Below are 13,124 nucleotides of genomic sequence, written 5' to 3'. Positions count from 1 at the left end.
TGAAATGCAATCAAGGTCACGAGATATCTATCTAGGTCGTTTGGAAAGTAATTTCGTAAAAACGAAATAATAAAAATATAAGTTTTTCAACTATCAATCAATTCTGACGAAAAAAAAAAGAAATATATAGATAGGTATTTTGTAATATTAATAAACTTATCAACCTTGTAACATTTTATCGAAGATATGCATATGTTTTTTCAATTGTGATAACATTTTTTAACAACTGTAAAAATAATGCCTCTAATCAAGCGAATAATCAAAGTTTCTCTTTATGCAGTATTATATTATGCACAAATCAAGGCCTCGGTATCCATCGAGGTTATATTTTAAAATTTTACGATTTATAAATAGTAATATTAAAAAAAAAGCCTAAACGAAAAACAATTCATTTTCTACAATAATCTTCAATTCGTCTTCTCGAATTGTGGACGATTTTTATTCGAAATTTTTAATTCTATGCTCAATTTAAAATTTGATTCATATTTTGATAAATCGTTATGAGCTGACTAAAGTATATTGTAAATATATATAAATTAAAAAGACATATATTATATACACACTCTGATATAAGTAGTTATTATCTTTTTTTCTCTATCGTTGCAAAGAAAATTATTATCTGGCATGTGTCTCTTACCTTGCATTTTCAAAAGTAGCTGATGCACTGCTTCCTATCGCACCGAAACCAACACCAACGGCAAGACCTTCGGGAATATTGTGCACCTAAGCAAAGAATGATTAAAATTGCCACGCCATTATTACAGTAAACTTAGAAGATAAATTACTTTTTCTTTTTTGCAATACAATAAGGAAGCTAGATATTATAAATGAAAGAGAAAGATAGAGAATAAATTTCTTTGGAACATATAAACGTGTTTACAACGTAAACAGATAAGATAAAAATAAAAAGAAGACTAGATAAAAGAAAATATTCGTTCAGTCAATAATTTAATGTTTGATTAGAATGTTTGAAATGTTTTATAATTTATGATCAAATAAATAACGTTAGTATGTATATTTTATCGGGAAAGAGTGTTTCTCGTATCTTGTATCCGAATGCTCGGGTAGATTGAAAAGTTTTGCTCTTAAATTGTTTCCTTCGATCAAAAAACTCATTTTTATTCTTATGACGTTGTCTCGAAAAACTTTTGAAAAAGAATAGGCACGAAACTTTTCAATCCACCCAGAGAGATATTTTTGTTTAAAATATTCTTTAGTTGAAAATATTGAAAATATTTAAAATATTTTATTATATTTAATATTTAAAATCATTTTTTTCTTTCTACTAATTTTTTTAAATTAATTCACAGTCATAATTATCAGCATTAATACGCGTATACGTTACATGAAACGCTTATGTAAAAACATTATGTACAAAAGAAAGTGAAAATTTCAACTTACTGTAATGGCTACAACCAAGAGCAATATTCTCCTCCATTGGTTATTCTTAATTTCGTTACTAGGATCTTCATAAACTGTACTCATCTCGGCCAATTCCGATGGCCTATGTATATTGGCAACTTGTCTTCTTCTTGCATTTTGTTCGTAAAATCCTGAAAAAGATCGATATAATGGCGACATTACGATGATTCCCCATTTCAACAACTAATTCGTTTCAATAAACTTTTCTTATTAGATTCCGTGGAAGCGCACAGCCGTATCTCATGCAAACAAAATATTATTGACTATTTTTTATATTGGTTTTGAGAGGGCCGATTTTAATTTATATTATTATTTTTTTCTTCTCAAATTTTTTATAATCAATACAATTTGCAGGCAGAACCAAGAGATTAAGTTTTGAACAAAATATTGGTACCACTCGGCAGAGATTCGATGGAAGAAGGGGCTTTTAAACGGGGATTTAATATATCGTTTAGTTTATAATTTTATAATTTAATTTTTCTTTTTTTTATAATATCTGTTTTGTTGGTTACAGTTTGAACACATTTTTCACACGTCACTTTTTATTATAATATAAAGCTTCCTTCGCACAGGACACATCACACGCTTTTAAATTCACGTTATTTAATAACACGAGTCTTTTTTGTTTTCTTTTGTTTTGTTTTTTCTTTAAAGTTGAATTATAATTTTGTTAAATTGTTTTTTAAACGCAGAGAATCTGAGCCTAAGGGTACCAGTTATATTAATTATGGATATATCTACCGTGCATGCATTTATAGATCTGTATATAAGTAACTCTCACTAATAGACTAATCTAAATATTACGAATACATCAACAAACTATTTAGTATCAGAATAACGTGTCTCAAAACGGATTTGATATAATTCCTGGAATAAGCATTATTAATGAATTACAATATGTTGGGTTGTTCGAAAAATAATTTCAATTTGCTCCAATGGCAAAATATACGAGAAGATTTGATGAACGATCAAACGTATACGAGATTGGGTTGAAAAGTTTTGAAATTCAACACAAAAGAAAGAACATTCATTTTTAAAACTTAAAAAAGGGAACTTTTACAAACAAAAATAATTGTTTCTATGTTAAGTTCAAAACTTTTCGACTTGACCGCGTATATTTAAATTTGTTCAGCAATTAATTAATTCTTTATCTCTCTCACTCTCTCTCTTTCTCTCTTTTTATACAAAGAAATGTGTATATTTTGTATTAGAAAGCAAACAAACAGAAATAGAAAGAATTATTGCCGTAACAAAAGATGCTTATTCCTGGTTTTTAAAGTTAGTTCGAAACGTTCGCCTTTTACGAGGACACAAAGCAAAAAGAGGGGCGAGTATACAGCGACGTTCGTCTTCTCCTTTTTTCTTTCCCATTTCTCTTTCCCTTTTTTCACGATAACGATGATAATAATAATTAATAATTAATAAATAATATAATTAATAATAATAATTATAATTATAATTATAATAATAGTAGTAATAATAATAATAATAATAATAATAATAATAATAATAATAGTAATAATAACAATGATGAATTAGGCATAGCTGTATACGTACAGTGGATTGGCTGATAAGTAATATTGGAATTTGAAGCTATTTACATTGAAATAAACAACATTATTATTTTGCATTGTAAAAATCTTTCTTATCTTATATCCAATTAAAAATAAACCTATCAATTATGAGTCATTACTTTTTATTACAAATCTTTTTAACACTTTCTATCTACGAATAAAGAAATAATGAAATAAAAATATATTTTCCATTCGAAGAAATAACATCGTTATAAAGGGGTATCACTTTATTTTATATTATATTTTCAATGAAAATAAATAACGCGCTTAAGTATATCGTTTAATTAAAAATTGTATAAACATTTAATATCTAAATAAAAAATCCTAGTATCTACTTCAGATTAAAAATTCCGATATTACTTGTTGATCAACAATCTAACACAACCATAAATACATGTGTATGTATGTATGTGTGTATATATATATGTGCGTATACTCGTATATGCCATTTAAAAAATTATAGATATTATAAGTAAATAATATCAAGAATAAATAGAAAAATATATAATTAAATTAAAAATAATCGTAAGAACAAAACCGATCATATCCCATTATTGTTGATAAAGCCTATAGAGAGAAGTGGTTGTAAGAAGAAAAAAAGGCGAAATACCATCGATAGTAGTCGAATCGACATGAGTGTACATCATTCCACCGGAAATCTGTACGTCGTTAAACGTATCGATATCGTCTAAGTCCTCGTCACTCTTTAGTTTTGCAAGGACCTTGTCTCTTTGTTTCGTACCGACTGACTGCATAGCTAAAAGCACATTGGGGGACTGAATGCCAAGGGAAGATATCAACACGTCCGTTCCGTATACGAATGCCGCGCCTATGAGAAACCCAACTCCGACCGGTACGAACGCGTATTCCCCTTCGGCTCCATAAATTTTGCTCTCCGTTGCCATTTCAATAGCTGGCGCCAACAAGGACCAATAGCTTGCTGCTACCATCACACCACCGGCAAATCCAAGACTGATGTCCAATAGTTTTCGCTGAAAACAATCATTACAATCGTTACCACACGTATAAATTATTCTCTTTTATTTTTTATACATTTTAAATGAATTAAATTATTTCAATCTTTCGTTGCTATTACGATTCATATACGAATCGTTCGTAGAAAAATTTCGTACGAATAAACAACTGACCCATATAGGAGTCGTACCGTGCGACAATGCATATGCACGAGCACATTTTGTATGTAGAACGATACTCGTGTAATAAAAGGTTTAAAAATATAAGGGTGACTTAACAAGTTTCCAACCTAACATGGAAACAATTTTATTTCACCGGTTAATTTATTTCTATTCAAACTATATTGCTCGCTTAAAAAAAGGTCATTTGTTTACTTTACGTTGTTATACTATTGAGTAGGTTATTGATATCGTTCTATCTTAGTTTTATTTTTGAAATATCTTATCAATTATCGATCTTACGTTACGAGCGTATCAATATTTTCTTAAAATTGAACTATCTTTTGATAATGCGGAAAAGAAATGCGTCATTCCGTTTAAGAAATTTGAATTGGCGTTCATACGATCCTCGAGGACCATCATTTAAGTTATGAAGGAACTCAACTACAACATTTATTACCCTTCGCTAAGCTTTACAACTTTTTTTGTCTGTAACATTAATCGATATCTCGTTTTGTTTTCGAAAAAATTGACCTGATCGTTATTAAAATTCCACCCTGTATAAATATACGGGGACGTGTATTTTTTTTCTTTTCTATTTTTTTTTTGTTAAGAGAAAAGACCGGATCAACTGGAACCGATGGATAAAAGATAAATTCACCTAACCAGTTTGACTTTAATTTATTGAAATACTCCAACAAATATCATAGTAATCGAATAAATAAATAAGTAATTATTTTATAATAATAATTAATAAATCATGATTAAAATATTGATTGATTTATATTATTTTTTCACACTTTATAAATTAGCATATATTTTTGAAGCATAATGTTTCATTTAGATCAAGCGGAGTGATATATTCATGTATCTATATCCGGCTTTATGCCAATTCAAGATGTAAGTATGTATAATATATGCAGTAGGATGAGATGATCGCTTGATGACCTTTCTACGAGAAATGAAACACGTTTACCGATCGTTCATGACTCTCAAGTGATCATTATCGATACTTCATTTTTACGATAGTTATCATTATGCACTTTCTTATACACAATATATATATGCATATGCGCATGTATCCATTCCTATAGATTAATAAATTAATAAAAAAGCGTTCCAACGGTATATAAAGAAGGACTTTGATTAGCCAATATGATCAGAGGATAAACGACCCGGATTTATTTATGTATTGATTTATTTTTTTTTTATTTACTACTTCTATTTATATATATATATATTATTTATCATTTATTTTTATATTATTTATTAATTTTTTTGTTTTACTCTATTCTCTTTCTTTTTATTGTTTTTTTTTCTTTTTTATGTAATAATGGGTTTATCGCGTCAATGAACAAATAAATAAATAACCATGATCTCGATTAATCGAAATTTCGGATAAACGCGATTCGATAAATCGAAGTCTTACTCATTGTATCGTTTAAATGATTGTACTCGACGTAATCAGAAATATTTTGAAAAAATATTATTATTATTATTATTATTATTATTATTGTTATTATTATTATTTTTATCTCAAATAATTTTTTAACGCAATATTCTCGAAGAGAAAAACAATCGTTGATATATTTAGACTTAAAGATAAAAATTGATTATAGTAATGGTAGCAAACAAAGATAATATATTTTGATGGAGGTTAGGTGCCCTTTTTGATCATCGTGAACGAAGATGACGACGACACACGATGTCTCGGATCACACACAATGAAGAGAATTAATATAAAGAGTAATGCGTCTCGTTTCCCCCGATTGATAAAGAACGCTTATAGATTGATGTAATAGGGAAGCGTTCGATACACGCATACTGTGCTCTATTTAAAACGAGCCTAAGTCCTTGAGACTTGTTAGTTTGGCGTACCGAAAAAGTATACGTTTTCGAAGTATATTCAAATAAACGAACGTTCTATTAAATTTTAGTCAAAAAAGATTCATTTTTAAACGCATATTATATAATGATTAAATTAATTCGATGAATGAAAAAAAGGCGCGAATTTCAAAAAGAAATTAAAAATGGAGAAATAACCGCCTTTTTTGATCAATGCCCTCGGGTAAGGTTAGACGTTTAGATTTTTGAATGTAACATTCTTGACATTTATAGCATTGGATATACGGGTTCAATTAAGTAGGATTAAAAGATGATTGATTATGATAAAGAAGATATATGATACGACGATGATGATAAGTATAATAATAATAATAATAATAATAATAATGAAAATAAGAAATTAAAAATAACAATACCTGTTTCCCGCGTATGACGACAACAAGCGCGGCACCCGCTGCCGTAAGGGCCCACGTGAAGAGTGTCCCTAAAAGGGCCTGTACAATTGGTGAATATTCCTTCAACATCTTTCCTTCTTTCAATTGAATTTGTTAACTTTTCTCGCTTGTCTTCTTTTTCTCTTTCACCAAGTAATTCAATTCGTCGAAACACGTTGCATTACTATCATTCGAGCAAATAAACCCGAAGCGAACGTGTGCCACGAGAAAACTGTTTCGCGGGAAGCGAAAATCACAACGGCGAACCACACTCAGTCCCCCGCGCTTATCTTAGCTGCCACCACTGCTACTACTACTAATGCTGCTACTGCAATTCCATTACCACCTCCACCTCTACCTCTAACACCAACATCACCACACCACTAATACATCGTTTCACCATTCCAACGCGACACTCTGGCAAAACGTAAGTATTATATGCTTATTAGTTTCCTTTGACCACTATCAACACCACCTACCACTCTTCTACTGTCTACTACTACTATTAATACCAAACTACCGCCCACACTACTTGTTATCTGTGTTCAGACGTCAATGTACTTATCTCGACTGACAAATTAATACACGCGCGCTTTTCTCTCACTCTCTCTCTTTCTCTTTTTTCAGATCTACGCCCTTGGATCTGTCAATTTTAACTTTCGAGTCACCACACATTTAGGAAAATGTTCCTCGTTCATTACACCATATATGAAGAACCTCGATCGAAGCGCCATCTTCCTCTCTCCCTCTCTTTTTAACTTTATCTTTTTTTTTACCTGCCATCTTTGCAATAACACGCGATTGGTCGATTGGTGTGCCATCGACCAGCCATGTTTAACATACCTTCTATTAGAATTTTATACAAGAAATTCATTTTACATTAACTTGAAATATTTTTATTATGATTCATCGATAATTTATTTTTTATCTATAACAAAATTATTTTTCATATCTTACAAATTTTAGATAGTTTCGTAAATTATCGATATATGATAAAATATGCAATTATTAATTTGATGAAATATCTATTATATATAGATATAATTCTAATTTTAGTTTAGTATTTATGCTAGTATTATCGTAAAAATGTTTTTTCGCATGATATTTATTCTCTAGAAATAATTATTGATTGATATTACTACAAAAAATGTTCTCAGTGCTTATAAAAGATAATCTATAAAAAGTTAACCTTTACTAATCAGTTATTGCATTTACGTGTTCTTTTCATTTAATTTTTAGAAAATATTGATTATTGTAACTATTATCAGTTTTATACTATTATCATGATAATATATTTACCGAATTGATAAGTAGAAAATAACGTTGCAAATATTCTTCTTCAGCTCGACTATCCGTTCGTTGCCGCGAAAACGTAGCCGCCATGATTAACGATTTGATTGGATGTTATCTCTTTTCTACTTGGTCACGTGATCTTAAAAAACAATTGAAAACATATAATTAAATATATGTATATATTATTATTATTTAATAGCAAAATTTGATAGTTAATTTAATTTTACCATTATAATGAATTATTTGAAAGAAATTTATTTAATATCGTTGTATATTTAAATTTGTCATTTCATTCAATATCCCGCGTATATTCTTCCTCGATGTTACGCGCGTGGAACGCACAGTAGTGCTGCAGTCGCAAGTGGTATTAGCAGACGACAAACGCGTCGTGTTGTCAATGCGTCTGTCAACCAATGTGCAAACATGGCGTCTGCTTCGGTAGGTGCATGAGAGAAAATTCTGTGTTTGTAGTGTATCTTCATACTAATACTGCTAACGTGCTTCGATCGTAGTATCTAATTATATATTTATGCTTAGAACGAGATATAAAAAAACCGAGACGTTTTTTATCGAGGAAGCCGAAATATCTCGTTAGACTAGCTCGTTGGAAGAACTTTACTGACATATCCATAAAGAATTACCGTATGTATTACTTGATAGAGGATGACAACGGTCTAATACATGCGATGAAAAAATCGAATATTTTCAATCTTCAAACGAACGTTAGATACATTCGAGATAACCTAACGATGTCATATTTTTATTTCATTTATTTTATTTTGTATTTCTCGCACAATGTGTTTTAAACAGTACGTTCGTTTTTCTTTGCTCGTTTCGCTCGATTGTTCAATTTGCATATTACATTATTTTATTTCTAATTCTTTGTTTAACTTAATTGTAACAGAAAAAGAAAAATTATTTGTCTATGTCGGTTTTTAGGTACCTTTACTGATGGATGACGATACCATAGCCTTCGGAGAGGAGGATGAAGCTGTTCGTAATGATAAACTCAAGTATGCATTATTTAAATAATATATAGAAGGAGATATCTTTGTCTATGAAATATAAAATATGTTATTTTTCATCTTAGGCATCCATACGTTACCATATTCCATCTGGTATTTAGAATATCAGCTATAGTAGTTTATATGATGTGTCAATTATTTTCCAATAGTTTTATTGCTAGCTTTGTCGTTGTTGTACTTCTCTTGTCGATGGATTTTTGGACAGTTAAAAATATAACTGGAAGATTGATGGTGGGACTTAGATGGTGGAATTATATAGACGACAATGGGAAGAGCAACTGGGTATTTGAATCTAAAAAGGTTTGGCTGGTTCTTTTGTTTTTAATGAACCTTCTCCAAATATATTTTATATTTCTTTTTGATTGTTCTTCTCTCTTCATACATCTTAATTATAGTTTATTTTAACTGGTATACCTTCAAAAATATAGTTCAAGGTTATCAAGTAGACATAATATTAATATCCTTGATGCTTTTATTCCTTTCTTTTATTATTATTAATTTTACCTTTGAATCGATATTTAAACGTTATGCAAATTTTAATAATAAGCGACTATTTATAAGGATAATTATTGTCAAGAGATTACTGCAAATTTCTGTTATGTGCCCTGTGTTTCAGGGTCCCCAACAGAATCGTATTAATGTGGCAGAGGCACGTATCTTTTGGTTAGCATTAATATTGTGCCCACTTTTGTGGTCTATATTATTTGTCACTGCCTTGTTTCGTTTAAACTTCCAATGGCTGTTACTCGTATGTATTGCTATTATTTTAAATGGGGCCAATCTTTATGGATATGTGAAATGTAAAATGGGAGGTGATCAGTATATTTCAACGGCTACCAGTGATTTCTTTAGGAAACAAATTATACAAAACGTTAGTAATTAATATTTACTGATCAATAGGAAAGGATAGGAATACAGAATGTTAATTATTTTCAAGGTTGCGTCGATGATGACGAGGAGCCCAGCAACAAATAATCCAAATCAACAAACTAATGTAATATAAAAAAACGTCTTTTGTAAGTATAATGATGTGTATGAAAATTAATAATAATGTTGTAAATGTCTATTGGGTGAATGATGATATGCTTGTACATAATGATATTAGTTATTAAAGTATAAGTATCTGTAATAAAATTATTATTTGAAAATGTGCTGAAAAAAAATCTGTAATTGTTTTAAACTCCTTTTCTACATCATGCAAAAGACAATACTTTATGACGTTAGTTACTAGTTTATTGATGCCACAAGGCAATACATAATGTACACGGTATTTCTCCTTGTCAACAGACTCTTTCTATTACACCATATTTAATTTGTATAGTAGTTTTTTATTAGTAACATTGCATTTATCGTATTCACCTCAGCCTGCTGTATTCTTTCTGGCGAGAAGGTATCACAAAATAATTTCCCATTCTTTCAACGATATTTAGTATTTGACTTTCTGTCATTCTATTCTGTCTTTTTAAACTCACATTCTTCCTTGGATCTGAGACCATAATATCATTTGACCGATTCATCTATAGATATAGATGAACTTTGCAACTTGATCTTATACATATTACCAAACTCGTTACATATTGCATGGAGCAGCACATTGGTAATTGATCGAATTTTATTAACGTTCGTGAAAATTGCTCCGAAGATTACGAGTCATAAGTGTTTTCAAGAAGAAGAATACAACAAACCACATATTGCTATACATTTTCGGTTAAAAAAAAATAATCAAGATTAATGGCAAATACGGACCTAAATTACAACATATACTTAAAAAGAATTTCGTCGAAATTATATAAAATAACTTAAATATCCGATGTTAGAATTAGTACGTTACAAATACGTGAATATCGTGGACTTTGTGTTTGTAACTTTTGTGAGTACAGATTATTAATGCTACCAACTTATCGCTAGTAATATGTTTTTTTACAACAATTGAACTTCTTTTAACACATTTTGCGCTTAGCCTGGAACTTTGAAACATGAAGTCATTGAGAAACTTGGCAAAATACACTCGGGTAGTATAATTACATGTCATTTTATAGATTAAGAGGTGTCCCACAAAAGTGGCTCCACTTATTTTAAATGCACGTTTTTTATTTATTTATTTATTTATTTACTCATTTATTTATTTATTTAATTAATTATTTATTTATTTGTCTGATTTTGAAATACTTCGATTAGAACTTGACGGTGCAAGGAACACCAGAAGAGAACAAACTGTTTATTAAGTCAGTATGAATATGTTTCTATCACAACGATCTTTTGAAAATTATTTGTAACGTTTGAAGTCTTTCTCTCTTTTTTTTTCTCTATAAAGATCATTATTTAGAAGAACTCTGATAAATACAAGGGCGTGTTTCACTATTTCTTCTTTTTCTTTTTTTTCTTCTCTTTTTCATTTTCTTCTATAATTTCTGTAAGCTATCATTCGTATTCGGAACAAGATAGAATAAAATGACGCGCAGAAATATTCACACTGAACGATATAAAGCAGTGGTATGTAACACTGAAGGATGAAATTTTCACATGAAATCGACGTAAGTTTGTTAGTTATAATAGTAATAATAATAATATATATATATGTATTTACAGTCCAACCACAAGAACTACTAGGATATTTTAATAATAAGATGTCATTAAAAGAGTATCGGCTGATAATAATTTTTTTGTTTTCTCAACAATTCATAATTTTTTTTTTTTTCTTTTCATTTTAACGTATAAAAATTGGGTATATAGAAAGCTAAATATCAGTCGGACCGTTTTGTATACGTATGGTTTAAATCACATTTCAATGAAACAAGTAAACTTGCTCTTTTTTTCGTCGAGTCTTTTTATATGAATATAATAATATTTGATCTCTCGTTTTTAGTTCGAACTAATATAGAAGATTTGGAATCTGTGTAGGAATTTACACGCGCGCGCACAATTTATATGTTTTATTTTTTTATGAGATATCTTAAACATCGAAATAAATATTATCCAAACGCGACGCGGAAAATATATATATATATATATTCCTTAGTATTCAATCAGCTCGATAATCTTATTTGTCTTTTCATTTCTCCTTCAGCATTCACAAATACCTTACAATTAATAAAAAATAAAAACGGGAGCTGCGCTGCTAAACGTTATATTGTGGTCATACAACATGTACAATATCTCTTAGAAAAAGAATACGAGCCAACTTTAGTGAGATCCTTCGATACTAGTTGTACTTCTCAATAATGTGAAGTCGCATAAAGTTTTTATCTCCATGCCGTTATAATGTTATTTTCAAATAAGTTTAGGTATTATTTGCTTATCGACAGGGAAAACATCATATACATATCTACTTCCAGCGCAGTAACGTTGACGTAAGGTTTCCATTTTTTCATGTCAAATTTGTATAAAAACTAAATATAAGTTTACATGATAACGATACTAGTAAACGAATCGATTAAAAACTATTAATAATGCGTGAACAAATACGATAAATAATTTATGAAACGATGGCAGTTGTTGGTTTTTTTTTTTTGGGAAGAAAAAAAAATATTTAAGTACTTTATTTCAGTACAAAAGTTATAGCTGCGAGTTAAAGCAGATCTACCGGAGCTGCTGCGTTATTGGATATATTTTGAAAATATATCGAACGCATGGCTTTGAATTTATACCAATGAATCAAATGACGTTGCAAATAAATATAGAGACTCTTACGAGCGTTACAATCTATATATATATATATTTATATATTCTCAGTCTATATGAAGTAAATTTTATTTAAAAAAGAAAGAAGATATTATTTTTTTGTAAAGACGTGGCGTATAGAATTTGTAAAAACATCGGGAGGGGGGAGGGACCGATTTAAAAGTATCAAAAAATATGTTAAAACATCTAAATGAAACCTAAACAAACGAAATATCATGATATGGGGGACATGCTTTTTTTTTTTAAATAAAACAGATTATTATATTCTGATAGTCTGGAAAATATCCACACATTATTATGCACATCCACTTCTCTTTTATGATATTTATAATATATATCTATGTATATATATTATTCATCATCTTATGTATATATAATGTTGTTAATGACAAACGGTGCATTTATGTACACTTAGTCACAATTCCTGACCCTCGAACCAATTTTTAAATAATAATAGTACAAACATACAAAATTTTGGAAGAGTTAACATTTCTTCCTTCTGTAGAAATAAAGATAAAATTCAACGAATAATGAAAGAAAATATAAAAATCTCTACTTCAGAAGCACAAATACGATTTCAAATAGTTTATTCTATTAAATTATAAGAAATAAGATTTTCAGGAAAATATCTAAAGCAAAAATAGAAATGTTTAATTAAAAACGCGAAGCAACAAATATTTTCTGAACAAAATTTTATCAGTTTAGGTATTATTTTGT

The 13,124-nt window shown here is 29.3% G+C and overlaps 2 protein-coding genes across 6 annotated transcripts in view; one reads left to right on the top strand and one right to left on the bottom strand.

Annotated features, from left to right (window-relative positions):
- Nucleotides 1-7,831, bottom strand: part of LOC122526114 (zinc transporter ZIP11) — a 49,640-nt gene extending 41,809 nt beyond the window's left edge. The window contains exons 1-5 of one of the 2 annotated variants that reach the window (XM_043649285.1): nt 7,708-7,831; nt 6,391-7,254; nt 3,607-3,988; nt 1,402-1,553; nt 638-723 (exon numbers count right to left, since the gene is read on the bottom strand). In XM_043649285.1, coding sequence (XP_043505220.1) covers nt 638-723; nt 1,402-1,553; nt 3,607-3,988; nt 6,391-6,498 — 728 coding nt within the window. In that variant the 5' untranslated portion in view covers nt 6,499-7,254; nt 7,708-7,831. The remainder of the gene's footprint in view (nt 1-637; nt 724-1,401; nt 1,554-3,606; nt 3,989-6,390; nt 7,255-7,707) is intronic. The other variant, XM_043649286.1, reaches the window with a different exon arrangement.
- Nucleotides 7,832-8,032: 201 nt separating this feature from the next.
- Nucleotides 8,033-9,889, top strand: LOC122526115 (uncharacterized Golgi apparatus membrane protein-like protein CG5021). 4 transcript variants are annotated; one of them, XM_043649290.1, is made up of 6 exons: nt 8,033-8,139; nt 8,239-8,343; nt 8,641-8,714; nt 8,792-9,026; nt 9,343-9,597; nt 9,664-9,889. In XM_043649290.1, the coding sequence occupies exons 3-6, from the start codon at nt 8,653-8,655 to the stop codon at nt 9,727-9,729; spliced, it is 618 nt and encodes a 205-aa protein (XP_043505225.1). In that variant the 5' UTR covers nt 8,033-8,139; nt 8,239-8,343; nt 8,641-8,652; the 3' UTR covers nt 9,730-9,889. The 4 variants fall into 4 exon arrangements, with proteins under 4 accessions (XP_043505225.1, XP_043505223.1, XP_043505222.1 ...); XM_043649288.1 differs by lacking the exon at nt 8,239-8,343 and having other exon boundaries at nt 8,036-8,139; nt 9,355-9,597; XM_043649287.1 differs by lacking the exon at nt 8,239-8,343 and having other exon boundaries at nt 8,036-8,139.
- Nucleotides 9,890-13,124: the final 3,235 nt, after the last annotated feature.

The sequence above is a fragment of the Polistes fuscatus genome, unplaced genomic scaffold, assembly GCF_010416935.1.
Source record: "Polistes fuscatus isolate 324 unplaced genomic scaffold, CU_Pfus_HIC Scaffold10, whole genome shotgun sequence".
Classification (NCBI taxonomy): domain Eukaryota; kingdom Metazoa; phylum Arthropoda; class Insecta; order Hymenoptera; family Vespidae; genus Polistes; species Polistes fuscatus.
Note: the sequence above shows the minus strand (reverse complement) of the source record. Positions and strands in the feature narration are given on the sequence as shown.